The following is an 18,953-nucleotide window of genomic DNA, read 5'->3' as shown; positions in this document are numbered from 1 at the left end:
AATATTTTAATTTGTAAGTGATTACATTGGTAGTTATATACTGATGGAAATAGTCTTAACTGGTACAAATATTCACTATCAGACCCTTTCTCTTCTTCTCCCAACCAAGATGTGATCAACAGATGATACATCTGTTTGTTTTTTGATTCAATTATATTTATTTCTGCCCCAAACTTTTTATTTTGAAAAGCTTATAGCTTATGCTCTGCAGACAAACTGCAAGAATTTTAATAAATACCTCTGTGTCCTTCTCCTGGCTTCACCCATTGTTTGTCAAAAGATATTTTAGTGCAGAATTGCAACAGCTTATGTAGGCTTGCAACCCTGAGGTCATAGACCTATTAGGGATTGAGACAAAGGTGAATTTAGCAAATATTTTCCAGAGTACTCTGCTGCAATCACCACGTACCGCCTTCACCAATGACCTGGTGAACAGGGAGACTACTGCTTAGTAAACAGGGCAATTCTCAGCTCAAATCTGGCAAGTTCTAAGTTTTCTTTACTCTATAGTTTTGAATGGTTGCTCTTACTATGTGAAAATGGAAGACATCATGTCCTGCTCATGTTTAAGAATTAGTTGAAATACTTTTAATTAATTGGGGCAAATTATTCATGATACTGTTTCCTTAGTGATATTTAACGCCCTTCCTACCCTCATCCCCAATTAATTAAGCATTTTCCTCTACAAATGAGATTTATAAAGAACTTGGAATTCCATTTAAAAGAGGTAATATGTAAATTAAAAGAATGCATAAACAAATACATCAAATATAAGATAATCTCAGAAATGGTTTCTGTGTAAATTTTGTTATCCACAAGCAACTTGTATTATTTTCATGGCTACTGAAATCTAAATGTGGTTACTTCCCCAGCTGTTTTGGCAAATAGCAAACATTGTATTACGTTATTTGACTGTAACAAAGCTTTAACTTATGATTGCATGTGCTTACATGGACACATTGGCATTTCCTTTCACGCTTTTCTGGACATGAAAAAGATTAGTGAACTTGGCTGGATGGATCTTTCTTTTCTGATTCATCAGCTGCACACTTAGCATCAGCTAAGTAATGTGGAAATATATATATATTTTTTGCTGGGGAACCTATGACAAAATATAATTAGATCAGTAATACCACTGGGCCAATAATGAACAGCAAATGCTATATACAATAGTGTCATGTTTATTTATGAAATTTAGTATCATTATCCCAAAACAAATAATGAACAAGGTGTGGAGCTTAGGTGGTTAGAACCTGTAAGAACAATATCATGGGCTTCATCCTCAGGGGTCCTCTTATCATTACATTATTTCTCCTCCTTAAACTGCTATTTACTCACGTAAAAAATTGATTCATAAAATGTTCTCACCTTCATTAATACAACACTAGTAATAATTGATTATCCATTAAAAGTATCAGCATATTTGAGGGAAAAGTTGCAATTCTTTATTCTAAAGAGTTTCCAGGAACTAAAAGTAAATACATAAACACAATACTTAGATTAAAATGTAATAATATATTTTAATAAGAACTGAATGTGACATCTTAACTTCGTTATATTACCAGATATAGAAGGGACTTATGCATTCTGTAGAAGGTTGAAACAGATTATCTTAAAAGTTCCTTTTCCTTCTTTCTTTCTTTCTTTCTTTGTTTCTTTTTCTTTCTTTTTTATATAGGATTTCATGCTGCTGCCCGAGGGCAGTGGCACAATCACAACTCACTGCAACCTCAAACTTGACCTCCTGGGCTCAAGTGATCCTCCAACCTCAGCCTCCTGAGTACCTGGGATCATAGGTATGCAACACCACATGCAGCTTATTTGTTTGTTTGTTCATTTTGTAGAGACGGGGTCTCACTCTGTTGCCCAGGCTGGTCTTGCACTTCTGGACTCAAACCATCCATCTTTCTCAGTCTCCCAAAGTGCAGGGATTATAGGCATGAGCCACTACACCTGGTTCCAAAAGTTCCTTTTTAACACTTAGATTCCTTAGCTCACAAAAATTTATTGAGTCATTATTATGTGTCAGGCCTTGTGTTAAGTACTAGATACCAAATAATAGTTCATACATCTAATAAAAGAATAATGAGGTCCTTGCCTATGCCTATGTCCTGAATGGTTTTGCCTAGGTTTTCTTCTAGGGTTGTTACGGTGTTAGGTCTTATGTATAAATCTTCAATACATCTGGAGTTAATTTCAGTGTAAGGTGTAAGGAAGGGGTCCAGTTTCAGCTTTCTGCACATGGCTAGCCAGTTTTCCCAACACCATTTATTAAACAGGGCATTTTTTTCCCCATTGATTGTTTTTGTCAGATTTGTCAAAGATCAGATAAAACACCAAAAGCAATGGCAACAAAGGCCAAAATAGACAAACAGGATCTAATTAAACTTAAGAGTTTCTGCACAGCAAAAGAAACAATCATTAGAGTGAAGTGGTAACCAACAAATGGGAAAAAATTTTGCAGTCTACCCACCTGACAAAGGGCTAATATCCAGAATGAAGAACTAAAACAGATTTACAAGAAAAAAACAAACAAACCCATTCAAAAGTTGGTGAAAGATATGAACAGACACTTTTCAAAAGAAGACATATATGAGGCCAACAAACATGTGAAAAAGTGCTCAACATCACTGGCTATTAGAGAAATGCAAATCAAAATCACATTGAGATGCCATCTCATGCCAGTTAGAGTGATGATCACTAAAAAATCTGGAGACAACAGATGCTGAAGAGGATGTGGAGAAATAGGAATACTTTTACACTGTTGATGGGAGTGTAAATTAGTTCAACCATTGTGGAAGACAGTGTGGCAATTCCTCAAGGATCTAGAAGTAGAAATTCCATTTGACCTAGCAATCCTATTACTGGGTATATACCCAAAGGATTATTAATCATTCTATTATAAAGACACATGTACACATATATCCATTGTGGTACTATTTACAATAGCAAAGACCTGGAACCAACCCAAATGCCCATCAATGACAGACTGGATAAAGAAAATGTGGCACATACACACCATGGAATACTATGCAGCCATAAAAAAGGATGAGTTCATGTCCTTTGTAGGGATATGGATGATCTGGAAACCATCGTTCTCAGCAAACTGACACAAGAACAGAAAACCAAACACCACACGTTCTCATTCATAGATGGATGTTGAACAATGAGAACACATGGGCACAGGGAGGGGAACATCACACACTGGGGTCTGTTGCGGGTAGGGGTCTAGGGGAGGGATAGCAGGTCACGGGGAGGTTGGGGAGGGATAATACTGGGAGAAATGCCCGATGTAGGTGATGGGAGGATGGAGGCAGTGAATCACCATGGCATGTGTGTATCAACAATCCTGCAAGATTTGCACATGTATCCCAGAACTTAAAGTTCAATAAAAAACAAAAAGCCTACAAAAAAACACAATAATTAATTATGATATTTTCCTCATATACTATGGTATACTAAAGGAGAACATCAAAGATAGCTTCAGGCTAAAACATGGAGACAAATTTTCCTGGATGTAAAATTAAAATCTATCCAGATTTTTCTATTCCTGACCTAGGATTAAAAAACCCAATTCAACATTTTTCTCTCTAGCAAAAATATTTTAAACTGTTCTTTCCTTACAAACTTTTCGCATTTATATCTATTTTGCTCATTGATCTATTTATTCAACTAAGAACTATTTTGAAATGGATAGCCTGGGTAGAACTTGCATGATAACAGAGAGAGGTCATCACAAGTAAGGGAGCAAAAGTTAAGGAAAGAGGAAACAATAATATTATAATGGTAAATGTAAAATAAATTGAGTTTTCAAGTTATCTGTTATTTATAAGAAACTATTCTAAGTAAGATGAAAAAGAAATCTTGAAAATAAAGGGATATGCAAAACTGAAGAAAAGGGAAAACAACAGTAAAATAAAATCACGTTATTCATCTGTTATTTTGAGAAAGTCTTCTAAACAAAGTGATAACAAAATTTGAAAATTAAATGATATGTCAAGATATGTAGGCAAATTCAAAGAAAAGAAAATCAAAAGTGATGACAATATTGATATTTGACAAGGTGGAATTCAATTCCAAAAGGAGGAAACAGGAAAAAAAAAAGAGAAACATTTTGTAACGATAGAAAGTACAATTAGTGAAGAAGGTATAACAGTTGTAAACTTTCATGCACTGTATAAGGAAGGAGCCATACAACCAGAATCCCTAAATGCAGAGACCACACACATGCATAAAACCAGAGTGAGGTTTTTTTATATGCACACACACACACACACACTCATATACACAAACATGATGAAAATCTCATATCTATATCTCATATCTGTAATCCCAGTGCCTTGGGAGGCCAAGGAGGGGCCAGGAGTTTGAGACTCTAGTGAACTGTGATTGCACCACCACTACACTCTTCCAGCCTAGGTAACAGAATGAGACTCTGTCTCTCAAAAAAAAGTTATATAAAAAGGAAAAGATATAGAATATTTAAATAATACCATCAACAGCCTTGGTAATATGAAATATTATAACATATGGATGTGACAATATACATTCTTTTCGCTTAAGAACCATTTACAAAAGTTAATGCAAACTCGTCTACAGAGAAAACCTGAGCAACATAGCAAGACTCTGTCTCTACAAAAAATGAAAATATTTGCTGGACATGTTGGTGTGTGACTGCTTGAACCCAGGAGGTAGAGGCGGCAGTGAGCCATAATTGTACCACTGCAATTAATTAATTAATTAATTAATTAATGTAAAAAATCTAAAATGTTTAGAATGGAACAATTGGTTAAATTAACAAAATTTATAAAGTACTTGAAAACTAACGATTTAAAGATGACTCACTCTAGCCCCCTAAAAAATAACAAATTGGATTTTAAAATGAAAAAAGTGGAAATTAAGAAAAACTTCTCTAAGTAGTCTCAGAACAACAACAACAACAACAAAAAGTAAAAATTAAAAGTACAATTTTACAGATTAAAATAGAAATGGAAAAAATGGCAAACAGGATGGAAACTACTTCGTCCAAACTCTGTACTTGAAATGTGAGCAAGGAGGTAGAAGCACAGGAGTGAGTTTATATATAGATCCCAAGAAAATCTTATACAAAAAAAATGGATATTTTAATTCTAGGGGCAAAAAATGCTTTCTTTAGTAAAGGATCCCAGTATAGCTGGCTGTCCATCCACAATAAGACAAAAGTAGACTTTCTTCATGACATATTAAAATAAATTCTAGATTTAATACATACATGCAAAAGAAAAAACTGAAAAAAGAAAACTCCATTAAAAAATTTAAGGAAGTATTTAAAAGACTGTATAATCTTAGAATGGGGAGATATTTTATGCAGGACAGGATACACTGTATAAATGAGCTCTGCCCCAAAGGAGTTGATAACCTAGAGCCACAAATAATATAAATATGTTAGAGTTAGGGATAGAATATGCTATTTTGAGATGAGAGCAAAAACTGTGAGGGCCTAGAGGACAATTCAATTCATTTTATGGTGGGCACTGGGGAAGGGTTCACAGAAGCATCATTATTTGAGCTGTTTTTAAAGGAGTGAATGAGTGTCCTCTAGGTAGTTTATAAAAAGGCATATAATATCATTAAAGAACTTGGTATTTCAGTGCCAGTGAGAAATTCAGTGTGATTAATGTGTAGAATGAATGACTGCAGAGGTTGAAAATGGACCAATTTGTGAAAGGGTTTGTATTCCAAGCTAAGAAGTTTTAGCAACATATATATATATATATATATATATATACACACACACATATATATACATATATATGTATATATATGTATATACAAACCACATTGCCCTGAATGTACCTATGCAACAATCCTGCACGATCTGCACATGTACCCCAGAACCTAAAGTACCATATATATATTGTGTGTGTGTATATATATATATGTGTGTGTGTGTGTGTGTGTGTATATATATATATATATATGTGTGTGTATAGATATATATATAGTGCTTTAGGTTCTGGGGTACATGTTGTGCAGATCGTGCAGGATTGTTGCATAGGTACATTCAGAGCAATGTGGTTTGCTGCCTCCATCTCCCCATCACCTATATCTGGCATTTCTCCTCATGTTATCCCTCCGCAACATCCCTTAATGTCTGTCTCCAGCTTAAGGCCACTGGTAGTAGTTGAAGCTACAGTGACTGTCAGACCAACCAAGGAGAAAGGGTACGCACTGCAGTATGAGAAAATGTTGTTTGGTAAAGACTGGTAATTGCGGCCTCCCGTGTCTATTCTCCCTCTTTTCTTTATTAGCGGAATCCCAATTTTAGTTAGGATAGTCCTGTATCTAAGCTAAAAGTCAACTTGCCTCACCCTTTCCTGCAACTAAGCTTATCTATGTGACTAAGTTGTGGCCAATATAAGCAGAAGTGCTGTTTAGAACACTCAAGAAGTTCTGTAAAAGAAGAAAGTACTCCTTTGCCCTTCTGTCTTTCCTCTTTCTTCCAAATTGCCACAGGACATGGTATTTGGATTACAAGGTGAACCAGAGGATATAAGTCTTTTATTAACATGATGGCTTCCTGAAGACTGCACTGACATATTCCCGTAGACTTTTCTGTGAGCGAGAAATGAATTTCAGTCTTGTTGAAGCCAGATGTGCCAAACCTAATCCCAAATGATAAAGATGAGTACCAATATAATTGCAATGAGAAACCCCTACATTTAAGAAGTGGTCTGAGAAGAAATTACCAGTTAACACTGAAAAGGGTGAGACAGGAAGAACTGGCACAGAAACCAAGACAAAAGGACACGTCCAAGAGGCAGGATAAGGGCAAAGTAAGTAGCAGATGTTTAAAAGGGATCAAGTAGAAAGAGGCTTGAATGCAGCACATTTAATTTAGAATTGCAAAATTGTATCGACTTAAGGAGATCAATTTCAAGAGCATGGTAATTGCATGAAAACCAAGTTGAAATGGGCTTTTGAGTGAATGAGAGTCAGGGAGCTAAATTAATATTTAATTTCAGGAAAAATGAAATAGAAGGCTAAAGATAAGGTGAAATGGAAAATAAATATTTCATGTATTTTCTCACAACCAAACTGTATCTCCAATTCTCATGATCCTGCTAATATTGGCTACCACTTCTTAAATTAAAAGAGGTTTATCTAATCCTTCGATAAACTCAAAATCTTCTAAATAATTAGAAGTGACTGGCCCTTCCCATTCACAATCACTTTCATTTCAGGACCCAGTTCTGTTCCTACATAGTGTTCTATTCTAGAAAACAAAATATTTTCTAGTCTCAACTCAAGTTCTGTTGAGGCATATGTGTGAGTGTAAGTGGAATACGGAAAGATAGCATAAAGTTCTGATAGCTGAAAGAAACAAAGCTTCATTTAATTCTGAAGAAGTTCTTTTCCAAGTATGTAACTATTTGAAGGTATAGCATTTAGTTTGTATCAGAGATTTACAATTCCCCATAAGGAAGTGCAAGAACTCTGGGGATCATGTGTGATGCATATTTTCTTTTTGATCCCCAGGCTCTGGCCCCTAGCCATAGCCTCTGTTTTCCTCCTTCCTCCCTTCTCCTCTCCTTCTTTCCCTCTCTCCTTCCTTGAGAAATAATGTAGTTATGTCAGAATAGAAACTATGCAAGAAAGGGTGTTATACTAGATTACTGAGGATATTTTAACACATGTTCAAGAGAAAATGGCAAATATTTCTTAATAGAAAATGATACAAATTAAAAATCAGGGGTCAAGGCCACCAGGATTAAAGATGCAACTTGGATCAAATATTGACCAATGTAAATATGTTGAATTTTGATTATAGCAGAGATCATACTTAGTGAGATGCTTTCAAACTATCGACTTACATTGAATAATGATTAACATGTCACAGAATACAGTTTATGGTTGTTAGAAAATGAAGCAAAAATCAACACTTGGGAGATTGTTTAGTAATGTGTGAATTGTGTGTTTTTTGAATATTCATAAATATTTTTAAAATTTTAGGTGTGTTTTTCAAAGAAATTGGTTACACCGTGGGGAAAAAATAAGTGTGTAATGCATGGTGCATTACAATGTCTAGTGGAAGAATTTTAAGGACATATTTTCATTTCTATTTAGGAAACAATGTTTCTTCTGCCTTCCTCAGTTTCCTCCATAACAAAAGACATGAATACATATTGTAATTACAAATTGTGCATTGTAATTATAAGTCAGAAATTCTACTACAGAGGTCAGCTATGGTTAGATTCAGTGAGTTTTACCTTAAAATGTTGGTTTAAAACCATTCAAGTCAAATGGATAAAATAACTTTGCAATGGCCTTATGACTTTGGGTGCTATGGGAAGAGAAGTTCTCAAACCAATACTCTTCAAGGTTGCAGAGAGAAGCTTCTGTCTGACACCTTCCTGATGTACTGAATGTCCCTTGGTATATCCTTATAAAAATTTTAAAACCCACACAGCTATTTAAAGATAAAGAAAAACTTTTATAACTTTATTTTTCAGAGCACTAATATGTCTCAGGTACATTTGCCTACACTACAAAGGATGAGAAAATAGTACCTAGGAGTTTTTTACACTGTGGAGAATCTCAACTGCTTTACCTTTCTTATTTTCTCTCCACTTCTGTAGCAAAGAAGACAGTGCTCCCACTCCCACTCCTTCAGCCTATTGGGTCACAAGGGGACTAATTTTCATGCAAACAGCCCCGAGGGAATAATCTGCTCTTCTAAAGAAAACCCAGACCACTCTGTTCTCAATCTCATAAGGACTGTTATTCTTTAGGTCATAGAAGCCCCCACGGTGGTAGTAGACACCATTGAGATTGGTTGCTTGGCAGTTGATACCACCAGCCTCCCCTATAGACTTCTGCACAGTTCTCTTCCCACTGGTCTGCATCCCTGTCAAAGGTGCTGAACTGCATGTCGTTGTGAGCGGTGTACTCTGTCCCTTCCTCTACAGAACCCTCAATCAGTGCATCACCCCCAGTGCTTTCATAGGAGGAGACCTGCAGGGCACAGCCTTTGGCCTCAGAGCCTACCCGGAAGTGATATTCTGCATAAGCCTCTTTATCAACTCAGTCCTCTAATTCAACCCTAAGAACAGAGCCCCTCTGGGTTAGTAAGTGGAGGCAGTCATTGCCTAGCCAGAATTCTCCTTCCCGCTTGTCATTCAGGATGCCGAAACTTGTCTTGTAGTCTTGCCAGGTCCAGTTAAAATTCAGTGATCCATCCATTCTTTGCTGGATCAAAAGCTATCCTCCCAAACTGGTTTCTTGATTGCAATAAACAGAAAAAAATCTTACTGGATCCTGGTAGCTTGCTATTGAAAATGTCACATTGGGCACCTGAAGGATATGTTTAGAGGACATCATCACAGTCTTAAAAAAATTAAGCTGGTTGGAAGAAGTTATTCTCATTTAACCTTACAAAGATAGGCACAGCTCAGATTAAAGAAGGTAAATACTGTTTCCTTCCCTTCCTTTCTTTCTTCCTTCTTTCCTTCCCTCCACGGGGAAAGAATGGACTTACAGTGAGATGGAACTTATGTAAATGAGGGGTTATTTATACCTACAAATTGCAAAGGGAATTTTCCTCAAATGGGTTTGGAATTACTTGCACATAGTAATAGCAAATAACCAGTACAGGTAGGTAAGCATCAATTAATACTGACACAACTTGTTTTAGCCTGACCTAAATGTCAACTGAGACATACTAAAAACCTAATTAATCAATTGGGTGACAATTCTAGCAGCAGACACTTTGAATGGTGAAAGAATTTGATTAAATAAGCTCAAATACAGTTTCAGAGAATTCATTCATTCATTTAACATGTATTTATTGAGTCATGACTCTCTGTACTGTTAGGCATTTGGGAATACAGAGATGAGACAGACAAAGGCCCTGCCCCCATGGAACTTATACAGTCTAGCACAAAAAAAGACCAAAAAAGTGTAGTTTCAATAAAGTGTAACAGAGAGTTGAGAAGGAAATGCAAGGTGCCATGGGAACACTGTGCAGAAATATTTAACATAGTCTAGGGCAGGCGTCCCCAAACTACGGCCCCCTGAGGCCATTTATCCGGCCCCCCGCCGCACTTCAGGAAGGGGCACCTCTTTTCATTGGTGGTCGGTGAGAGGAGCACAGTAAGTGGTGGCCCTCCAACGGTCTGAGGGACAGTGAACTGGCCCCCTGTGTAAAAAGTTTGGGGATACCTGGTCTAGGGGGACAGGGTAAGGCTTCCCCAAAGGAGAAGTGTGGATACCTTTTGTAGGGCAAGATTTAGCATGGCTTCTCTTGGTGGTATGTGTTCCTTCATAATCAGCTTCACTTCAGACCTAATCTGCCATCGCACGGCTCTTGGATTGAATTGTGGAGCCTCCTTTGCTGTATGTTGTGCTACTGACAAACTGTTTGCTGTGACTTGAAGTTTTACCACTGGAAGGGAATTCATGTACCCCAGTGTGATGAGAATCTGTATCTGTAAAGATGCCAGATTCTGAGTCAGTAAACTCAGTCTCACCATCATACTCTCTGAACCTAGATGAGAATAAACTTTCTAATCTTTTTCCAGTTGAGGCAGTGTCAAAGAAGGAAGCTTCATCAGGGTGCCTACGACGGAACTCATCCAGAGTACCCATGCCAGACAACGTGCCTAAATCCATTGCCTCGGGACAGTCAGAACCATCTTCAGAGGTCACCACTTCTTTGGTAACTTCTTTGCGACCATCAGGACCAATAACAGTCTTAGTAACAGTTTTAGAGCATGACTGACGTGTGGTGGTTGTGCTACCAGAGGTGACCTTCTTATTACCAATCATGAGCTCTTTTTCTCCCTTAGAAGTGACCAGTTTACCTGTGTGGTACTCTTTCTTTGTCCCTGGACTTACATTTCCTGGCACCTCTTCAAATGTGCCCCAGTCTGGGTTGGTAGGCCTGGTATTCCCATAGCCTGAGCTATCTGGCCTAAGACTTCCAGATCCAGAGTTCCAATGTCCAGTACTACCAGCTGTAGAGCTCCCAGAGGTCCAAGTCCCAGTACTTACACTTCCAGAGCTGCCAGAACTCCAGGTTCCTGTGCTACCAGGTCTAGAGCTCTCAGGGTTTTCATTGCCAGTACTTCCGGATCCAGAGCTCCCAGGAGTCCAGGTTCCGGTACTACCGGATCCAGAGCTCCCATGTGTCCAGGTTCCGGTACTACCGGATCCAGAGCTCCCATGTGTCCAGGTTCCGGTACTACCGGATCCAGAGCTCCCAGGAGTCCAGGTTCCGGTACTACCGGATCCAGAGCTCCCAGGAGTCCAGGTTCCGGTACTACCGGATCCAGAGCTCCCAGGGTTTCGGCTTCCAGTACTTCCAGGTCCAGTGCTCCCCGGGTTCCGGCTTCCAGCACCGCTAGGGTTTCTGGGGCTTTCCGTCTCTGATCCTGTTCCATAAGAGGTGGAGTGTCCTCCTGCAATCTCATTTCCACCAGGTCTCTCTAACTCCATTCTCATCTGCTGCATTTCTGTTAATGCCCTCCACTCTGGGGGCGCCTTTTCAAGCTGGCTCTTGTAAATTCCGGGAACCAAGTCTGGTACTGTGTTCATTTTTATCAGTGGTAAGTGTTGCCTATCTCTAGAGGGAAGTAAGTCTTTGGCAGTGACCTGTTGAAGTTGCTTCTGCTGATCTTCGTAGTCCTTCAGATCTATTTCACGAGCTAAAGCCCTACTGCAGGATCCTCTGCAAGATCGGATCTTAATGTCAATGTCCACCTAGAAAGAGGAGAGAAAAATAAAGAGAAAGGGTAGATACAAATGCATGAACTATGTCTATTGAGTTCCTGGTAGGTAATTTTCCTTCTGGAAACTGGTTTCATTTCTTTGACTTGGAGACCTACCACTTAATGTTCTCTGCTTTCTGGTATTCTACCATCCTCAGTGGAAGAGATGTTGAGTATTGCAAGGCTAGCCAGGATAAGCAATGGATGCTATTTGATTCATCTTAGCCTCAGAATGGATCAAGAATAAGGTGCTCTTCCCTCCCAAAGGAAACACTAATTAAGTGATCCTTGGTGAAACTCAGGCTGAAGGCTCAGAGGAATGGTGATGTAATGGGCTTTGGAATTATACAAGGACTGTACATTTGGTTTTGAAATTTACTAACTATGTACTCTTGGAAAATGTATGTAATGTCTCTGAATTTTTTTCTTCAACTATAGAGTGGGGAAGATAATACCTACTCTTAGGTAGATAGTGGATATAACACTTTTCTCTGCATATAGTAGACACTCAATGTATAACTACTGCCTTCCTTTTCCCTGCTATTCAAAAACAAGGAAATTTGGGGGTAGAGCCACATACTTACCTCCAGTCGTTTCATATCAATCAGCTGATCCCTAACATTTTTCTGCAGAAGTTGGATCTGCTGTACTTTTTCTATGACTTTGCGCTTCAGGACTTCAATTCTGCTTCTCAGATCTTCTGACACTCGGTTATAGGTATTATCACGGTCTGAAGTAGAAAATACGGTTATTGAAGTAGCTGCTGAGTTGTTTGCCTGTAAATGCCTGCAAGCAAGCAAGAGAGGGAGGGAAGCGGGGAGAAAGAGACACACACACAAAGATAGAGAAAGATAAAAGAGAGAAAGAAAGAGAATGAAAGAGAAAGAAAAAAGAAAGAAAAAAAGAGAAAGAAAGGAAGGAAAGAAAGAAAAAAGAAAGAAAAGAAAGAGAAAGAAAGGTGGAAGGGAGGGAGGGAAGGAAGAAAGAAGGAAGAAAACTTGCTTGTAAATATTCCCAATTTTATTGTGGTTATAGTTTAATCTGTGAGTTCAAAACCTATGAGGCATTTGACTTTTGAATAATGCTATGCCCTGTAGTCATCCATGAATGCTGGTTAAGATGTCCTAATAGCAACTCATAATCCCAAATAAATATAAAAGAAGAAATTTATTTTAAATTTTAAAGGTGTGATTTGAAGATAAAATAATTGGTTTGATTGCATTTCAATTACTTTATAATATCCTTAATCAAAGGACTTGAACATATTGGATTTTCTGACTAAAGTGGACATTTTGTCCGGGATTTTGTCAGCAAGTTGTCAGTAACCATTCCTATTTTTGAAACTGACCCTATTTTTGTTAGTAACTGCCTCTTTCTGTTTCTGTGCCTCAGCTCTTTGCTTACTAACTGGAAAACCTGAAGAGAAACTGCCTCGTTGTCTAAAACCTGCTGCATTGTCTAAAGTCCCTGCCCCTTTACCTATAAAAACAGTGTGCTTTTCTTAGCCAGGGTCCAGACTTTTGGGTGTGAGCCCTTCTGGGCCCGCCGGCATAAGAAAGTGTGTTCCTCCGATTCCCTGAGAGCAGCTTGGGTTTCTTGTCGGGTAAGATTTTCCAGAACATTACTGATGAGTTTTTCTTTTTATCTATAGATTTGACATTGTTCCTAAGCTTTTTTGGATCAACAGGATCACTCACTTGCCAGCTAGTGTTTCATCACTGATTTTAAATGTTAAATGTTTATGAAGGTGTGAAGAAGCAAAGCAAAACTTCAGAAACTGAGGCCTCTCCAGACTCGCTGCCTATGCCCAGAAGGAATGCAATGTTTCCTAACCCTAATGAGTAGACTATGAGAGCAATATAGCCTGACTCTGTATTTTAAACTGAAAAATCTACCTAATCAGTTCAGCAAAGTCTGGGGGTTGAACTCCCAGTTCTCTGTCTTTGAGCGAGTTCTTTGACCTCTCAGTATTCTCCTCTGCAAGGCAGAAACAAAACTCCAAGAGTCTGGCCCATTGTACTTTCAGTATATACCGTTGAAAAGAATACACTTAAATTCTTGTTTTTAATCCAAAATTCTGACTTATTTTGTCACCTTAAACAGTCTCAGTTAACGTCTTTTACTTTGAAAAAAGAACAAAAACAAAAGCTCCCCCTTAAACTTTTCAGGAATATTTTGAAGGCATGAGTTTCTGTACTAAGTAGTTTGGGATGAAATTGTCATAGTGATGAGCAGACATCATATTCATTTAGGGTTTTTGTTGTTTCTGTTATAAAGCCAAAGCAGTAAATGTGTAATACTTACTATTGGCTGCAGCAAAATCGCCTCTCAAAATTTCCATTATATTTCTGGTCAATGAATTAGAATCCTTATTGTTCTTCTGATATTCAAATAGTGAATTTCTAAGCTTATTTATTCTGTTTGTAAAATCTTGATTGACTTCATCAATTAACCCTTTCATCCTGCAGCCAGAAGGGCATTTGTCGTTCTGAAGGTGAAGAGGGAAAATTACAGTCAGGGTCTATCTCTTGGATCAGAATAATTTTGCATGTTTCCATGCAGCCCCCATTTATTCCTACCCTACCTCTTCCAGATCAGTTGGCTTAAAAGTAGGTAAGGGGACTAGTTAGAGGTAGTAGAGAAATTGTGGCATGAGGGTCCACTTAGCCATAAATTAGGTCCCAGGAAATTGAGGCCACAATACTCAAGTGCTAAGTATTGCCTCAGCATGCAACTAAAATCCAATCTATTCCCTTGCTAATGATCCAGAGTTGGAGAGGTAATAAACAGCGCTCTTGGGACTAGGTTTCTTCTCTTTCTTTGGTATGTAAGGAGCTATTCAATTATTTTCTATTAAAAAAAGTTTCTGTGACCAATCAGGTCAGCGTGTGACCCCCCTCTAGCATCAGAGGGAAGGAATCTCCTGCTTCCCAGCTCACTGCTTACCCAGTCTTCATCAGAGCAGAAGGGCCAGTCTGAATCTCTGCAGACAGATTGTTGTTTTTCCACAACCCTTGGGCCACGCACGCCTCCTCCTGCAGCTAGAAAGTCATCGTCACCAGTATCTGTAGTCTTTAAACATTCATTCACATACACAAAAGAGAACAACAGTAACGTTAGCCAGAAGAGGAGACACCGGCATGCCTACAAGTCCCAAGGAAGAGAAGGCAACTCTCACAGAGGTCAAGGCACCAGCCGCAGGGTGTCTGCAAGCTTCAGGTTTCTTACCTCCAAATGGAAATCCTAAGACCCCTTGTATCGAGTTGTTATCAGAATTAAAGGAGGTAAGGTGTACAAATTTCTTAACTGTGTATGACACTAAATAAGCATTTGATAAATATTAGGAATTTAAAAAGATCGATTCTAAAAGGAAAATTATTTGAATCCATAAAATCAGTTAAATTTTAGCTTTTCAGTTTTACAAATGACTGCAGAGAGAAAGAAAATTGAAAGCTGTAGAGCTCTTTCTCCTGTAATTTTCTGCTTCAGTAGAAAGAACCCACACCATCTTAACCTAACGTTCCTTTCTCTTTCAAGTTTCTATGTAACCTTTAGAGATGAATTCATAATTCAAAAGACTACCATTACTTCCAAAAATCATATTGCCTTACTAATCTCTTCTAATATCACAAAGATGTTTCCAAAGAGCATTCATTTGCTTTTTCTTTTGTCTTGACAAACACAAAAACAGCCTATCAGCAAAACTGTACTAAAACTAAAAGTTCTGCTTATTATAGCAAGAACTTAATAATTAAAGAAAAAAAAATCTTACCATAGAATGTTTTATTGCATTAACTAGCATTATAATGCTCCAAGGTTTTATAGCTACAAAGATGGCAAAGATTCTTGCCCTTTTAAAAACAAAACAAAACAAAATGTGGTAAGACTGCATGACAAATGCTAAAGTTTCTCTTGTTAGTTTGTACACACTCATTCGTCTAAGATCTTCCTCCTGGATCCATATTACCCTATATTCTTGAGGTGCCAAGCCCATCCAGGAACTTTCCTCTCAGGCCTGGAGTAAGTAAAGCTAAGAGTGTGTCAGGACAGAACAGGTAGACTCACACCTCCAAGCTCTTCATGGAATAAAATCAGAGAGAAAGAAAGAAGAGAAAATGAAAGGGACCATACCCATGCTGTGCCCACCACACTTAGGACCAGGCAGATGATCCTCATGGAAACCATATTTCCTAAGGGTGGGGCTGGCTCATGAGGAGCACTCCAGCTGAAAGAAAGGATTGCCTCCACTCCTGGTGTCCATCCTATTTAAACCTGCCGGAAGTTTGGTTAATCATTGGCTTTGTCCTGTGTCAAAAATCAACTCTCCGTCTGCATGCTTTGTTCCTCCTATGCTGTTGGTGTCCCAGAAATTCTTGCTCAATTCCCCTCAGCTTGTTTGCTTCCGATAATCTGTTGCAAAGGCAGCATTTGATTCTCCAGCCAGCAATCAGGAGAAGATCTCACATTCCAGGAACAGAGAGGCTTTGAGAGCGAAAAGAGTTGCGTAGGAAGGTATATCCATATTTCTATACTTGAAAGGATATAGAAGGTGCTTAGGTAAGCCAGCTGTAGCCCCCTGTAGTAGTGATTTAGCAAACAATATGTCACTTTTGCAGAAATTAGGGTTGTGTGATCTGGCTAAAATATGACTTTGGTGATAAGCTGGCCCTGAAGGCCTTCTATAAGCATATTTAGGACAGGTTACTTTTCTCTTTCTAAAATATTAAGATGACAACAGCCCCAGGAGCCAAACATCTTAGGTTCGTAATCCCAGCAGCACCACTTCCCAGCTCTATGTTCTTGGACAAGTTATTTTACCTCTTTCTACCTCAGTTTCCTCATTTATAAAATAAGGATGCTGATAAGCTACCCAATGTTTTTGTGAAGAATAAATGAGTTAATTCTTGTAAGTCCCTCGGAACAGTGACTGTCAGTGACTGTCACATAGGAAGTGAATTATGGGAAAGCATGAAGTGCCATGAAAAATACTATTTCTTTCCTGTTTCCATGCCAGCAATCTCACTTCTGAGTATATTTCCAAAGGAAATCGAATCAGGATCTTGAAGAGATATCTGTACTCCCATGTACATCACAGCATTATAGACACTAGCTGAGATATGAAAACCACCTAAGTGTCGACTGATAGATGAGTAGATAAAATGTGGTGTACATATACACAATGAATAATTACTCAGCCTTGCAAAAGAAGGAAATTCTGTCATTTGCAGTAACATAGATGAACCTAGAGGACATTATCCTAAGTGAAATGAGCAGATACAGAAAGACAAATACTGCTTAGCCAGGCATGTTGGCAGGCACCTGTAATCTCAGCTATTTGGGGGCCTGAAGCTGGGATAATCACTTGAACCGGGAGGCAGAGGTTGCAGTGAGCTGAGATAGCGCCATTGCACTCCAGCCTGGGTCACAGAGCGAGACTCCAGAAAGAGACAGAGAGAGAGAGAGAGAGAGAGAGAAGAAAGAAAAAGAAAGAGAGAAAGAAAGAAAGAAAGAAAAGAAAAGTTAAGCAAGAAAGGGAAAGAAAGAATACTGCATGATCTCTCTTGCATGTGAAATCTAAAATAGTCAGACTCACAGAAGAAGAGAGTAGAATGGTGGTTGCCGGGGCTGAGGCATAGGATAAGTGGGGGACATGTTGCTCAAAGGGCACAAAGTTTTGGTTATGTGATATAAATAAGTTCTGGAGTTCTAATGTGCAGCATTGTGACTACAGTTAATAATACTACGCTGTATATTTGAAATTTGCTAAAAAGGTAGACCTTAAGTCTTCTCAGCACACAAAAAAGGTAACTATATGAGGTGTTTTGTGTGCTAATTAGATTAATTGTGGTAATCATTTCACGATATATATGTGTATCAAAACACCAATCAGAGAGAAGTTCCCTTTTAAAGGAAAAAAAAAAAAAAGAACAAACATCAAGCTATGCAACCTAAATTATACAATTTTTACTTTTCGATTATACTTCAATGAAAGTAAAAATAATCTTCAGCTTAGATTTGCCAGATGTATTAGGTTGGTGCAAATAGCAAATAAAAATAAGGATGTCCCAGTTAAACTTGAATTTCAGAAAAACAACGCATTTATTTTAATATGTCTTGTGATATTGAAGACACACTTAATTTTTTTTTGTTTGTTTACCTGAAATTCAAACTTTACTGGACATCCTGTACTTGATCTGGAAATCCTACCTTTCCTGAAATTCTGCTTCTTATGTGAAGCCAATCCTAATAAGAGTAAAAGCTAATATGTATTGAATGTTAAGTCCTGGATTCTTTGCTAGACATTTTGCAGGGTGCCCGATTCAACATCCAATTAAAAGTAACCTCTTGTTCCTTCATACTTCCTTAGACTGTGCACCACTAATGGCATTTATCATTGTAGGAGTACTGTCTCCTCCACTAGATCACAAATTTGAGAATTGAAATGTTTTACTGGTCTTTATATTCCCCCAAAAAGGTGTGCACCTTCATTGAGCAAGAAGGCGTGAGTGGGTTCATTTGATGCGAAGTTGCCTTGCTGCCTCTCCCAGCAATGCAGACATATGAAGCTTTCTATAAATGGATGGAAGCCCTGGTGCAAGGCAATGCACTTTCTGCTCTATGGAAGGCCGCTTTTCTGATCAAGCTCACCCCTGAGGCAGCTTGCTGGGATTTCTAGAGTTAATTGCAGAACAAAGAGGAAGACGCAGAGCCCTGTCCAGGTTCCAGAGGGCAATGATTCCATGAAAAGCTGGGTTATACTCACTCACAATGACTGCACTGGCAAAATGTCAGGCTTAGATTGGAAGGCAAGGCTTGATCTCTGCACACATTTTCCTATACCCACAAAAAGTGCTCCTTTTGGGAAGTGAGCATGGTATATAGCAAAGAAGTTCCAGGCCAGGTGCAGTGGCTCACGCCTGTAATCCTAGCACTTTGGGAGGCCAAGGCAGGCAGATCACCTGAGATTGGGAGTTTGAGACCAGCCTGATCAACATGGAGAAACCTCATCCCTACTAAATAAATTCAAAATTAGCCGGGAGTGATGGTGCATGCCTGTGATCCTGGCTACTCTGGAGGCTGAGGCAGGAGAATCACTTGAACCCGGGAGGCAGAGGTTGCAGTAAGCCAAGATCGCTCCATTGCACCCCAGCCTGGGCAACAAGAGTGAAATTCTGTCTCAAAAAAAAAAAAAAAAAAGTTCCCTGA

General features: G+C 38.6%; 1 protein-coding gene and 1 pseudogene across 1 annotated transcript; both read right to left on the bottom strand.

The window, feature by feature from the left end:
* Positions 1-8,452: 8,452 nt before the first annotated feature.
* LOC141583879 (fibrinogen alpha chain-like) lies at positions 8,453-9,899 on the bottom strand (annotated as a pseudogene).
* A 396-nt stretch (positions 9,900-10,295) lies between these two features.
* Positions 10,296-15,995, bottom strand: FGA (fibrinogen alpha chain). The gene is made up of 5 exons (XM_039479211.2): positions 15,879-15,995; positions 14,694-14,819; positions 14,052-14,235; positions 12,332-12,477; positions 10,296-11,739 (listed from the first exon to the last, which is right to left on the bottom strand). Exons 1-5 carry the CDS (start codon positions 15,930-15,932, stop codon positions 10,324-10,326), a joined length of 1,926 nt encoding a protein of 641 aa, XP_039335145.2. The 5' UTR covers positions 15,933-15,995; the 3' UTR covers positions 10,296-10,323.
* Positions 15,996-18,953: the final 2,958 nt, after the last annotated feature.

This window comes from Saimiri boliviensis, chromosome 3 (assembly GCF_048565385.1).
Source record: "Saimiri boliviensis isolate mSaiBol1 chromosome 3, mSaiBol1.pri, whole genome shotgun sequence".
NCBI lineage: Eukaryota > Metazoa > Chordata > Mammalia > Primates > Cebidae > Saimiri > Saimiri boliviensis.
This window is presented reverse-complemented; position numbering and strand designations above follow the sequence as displayed.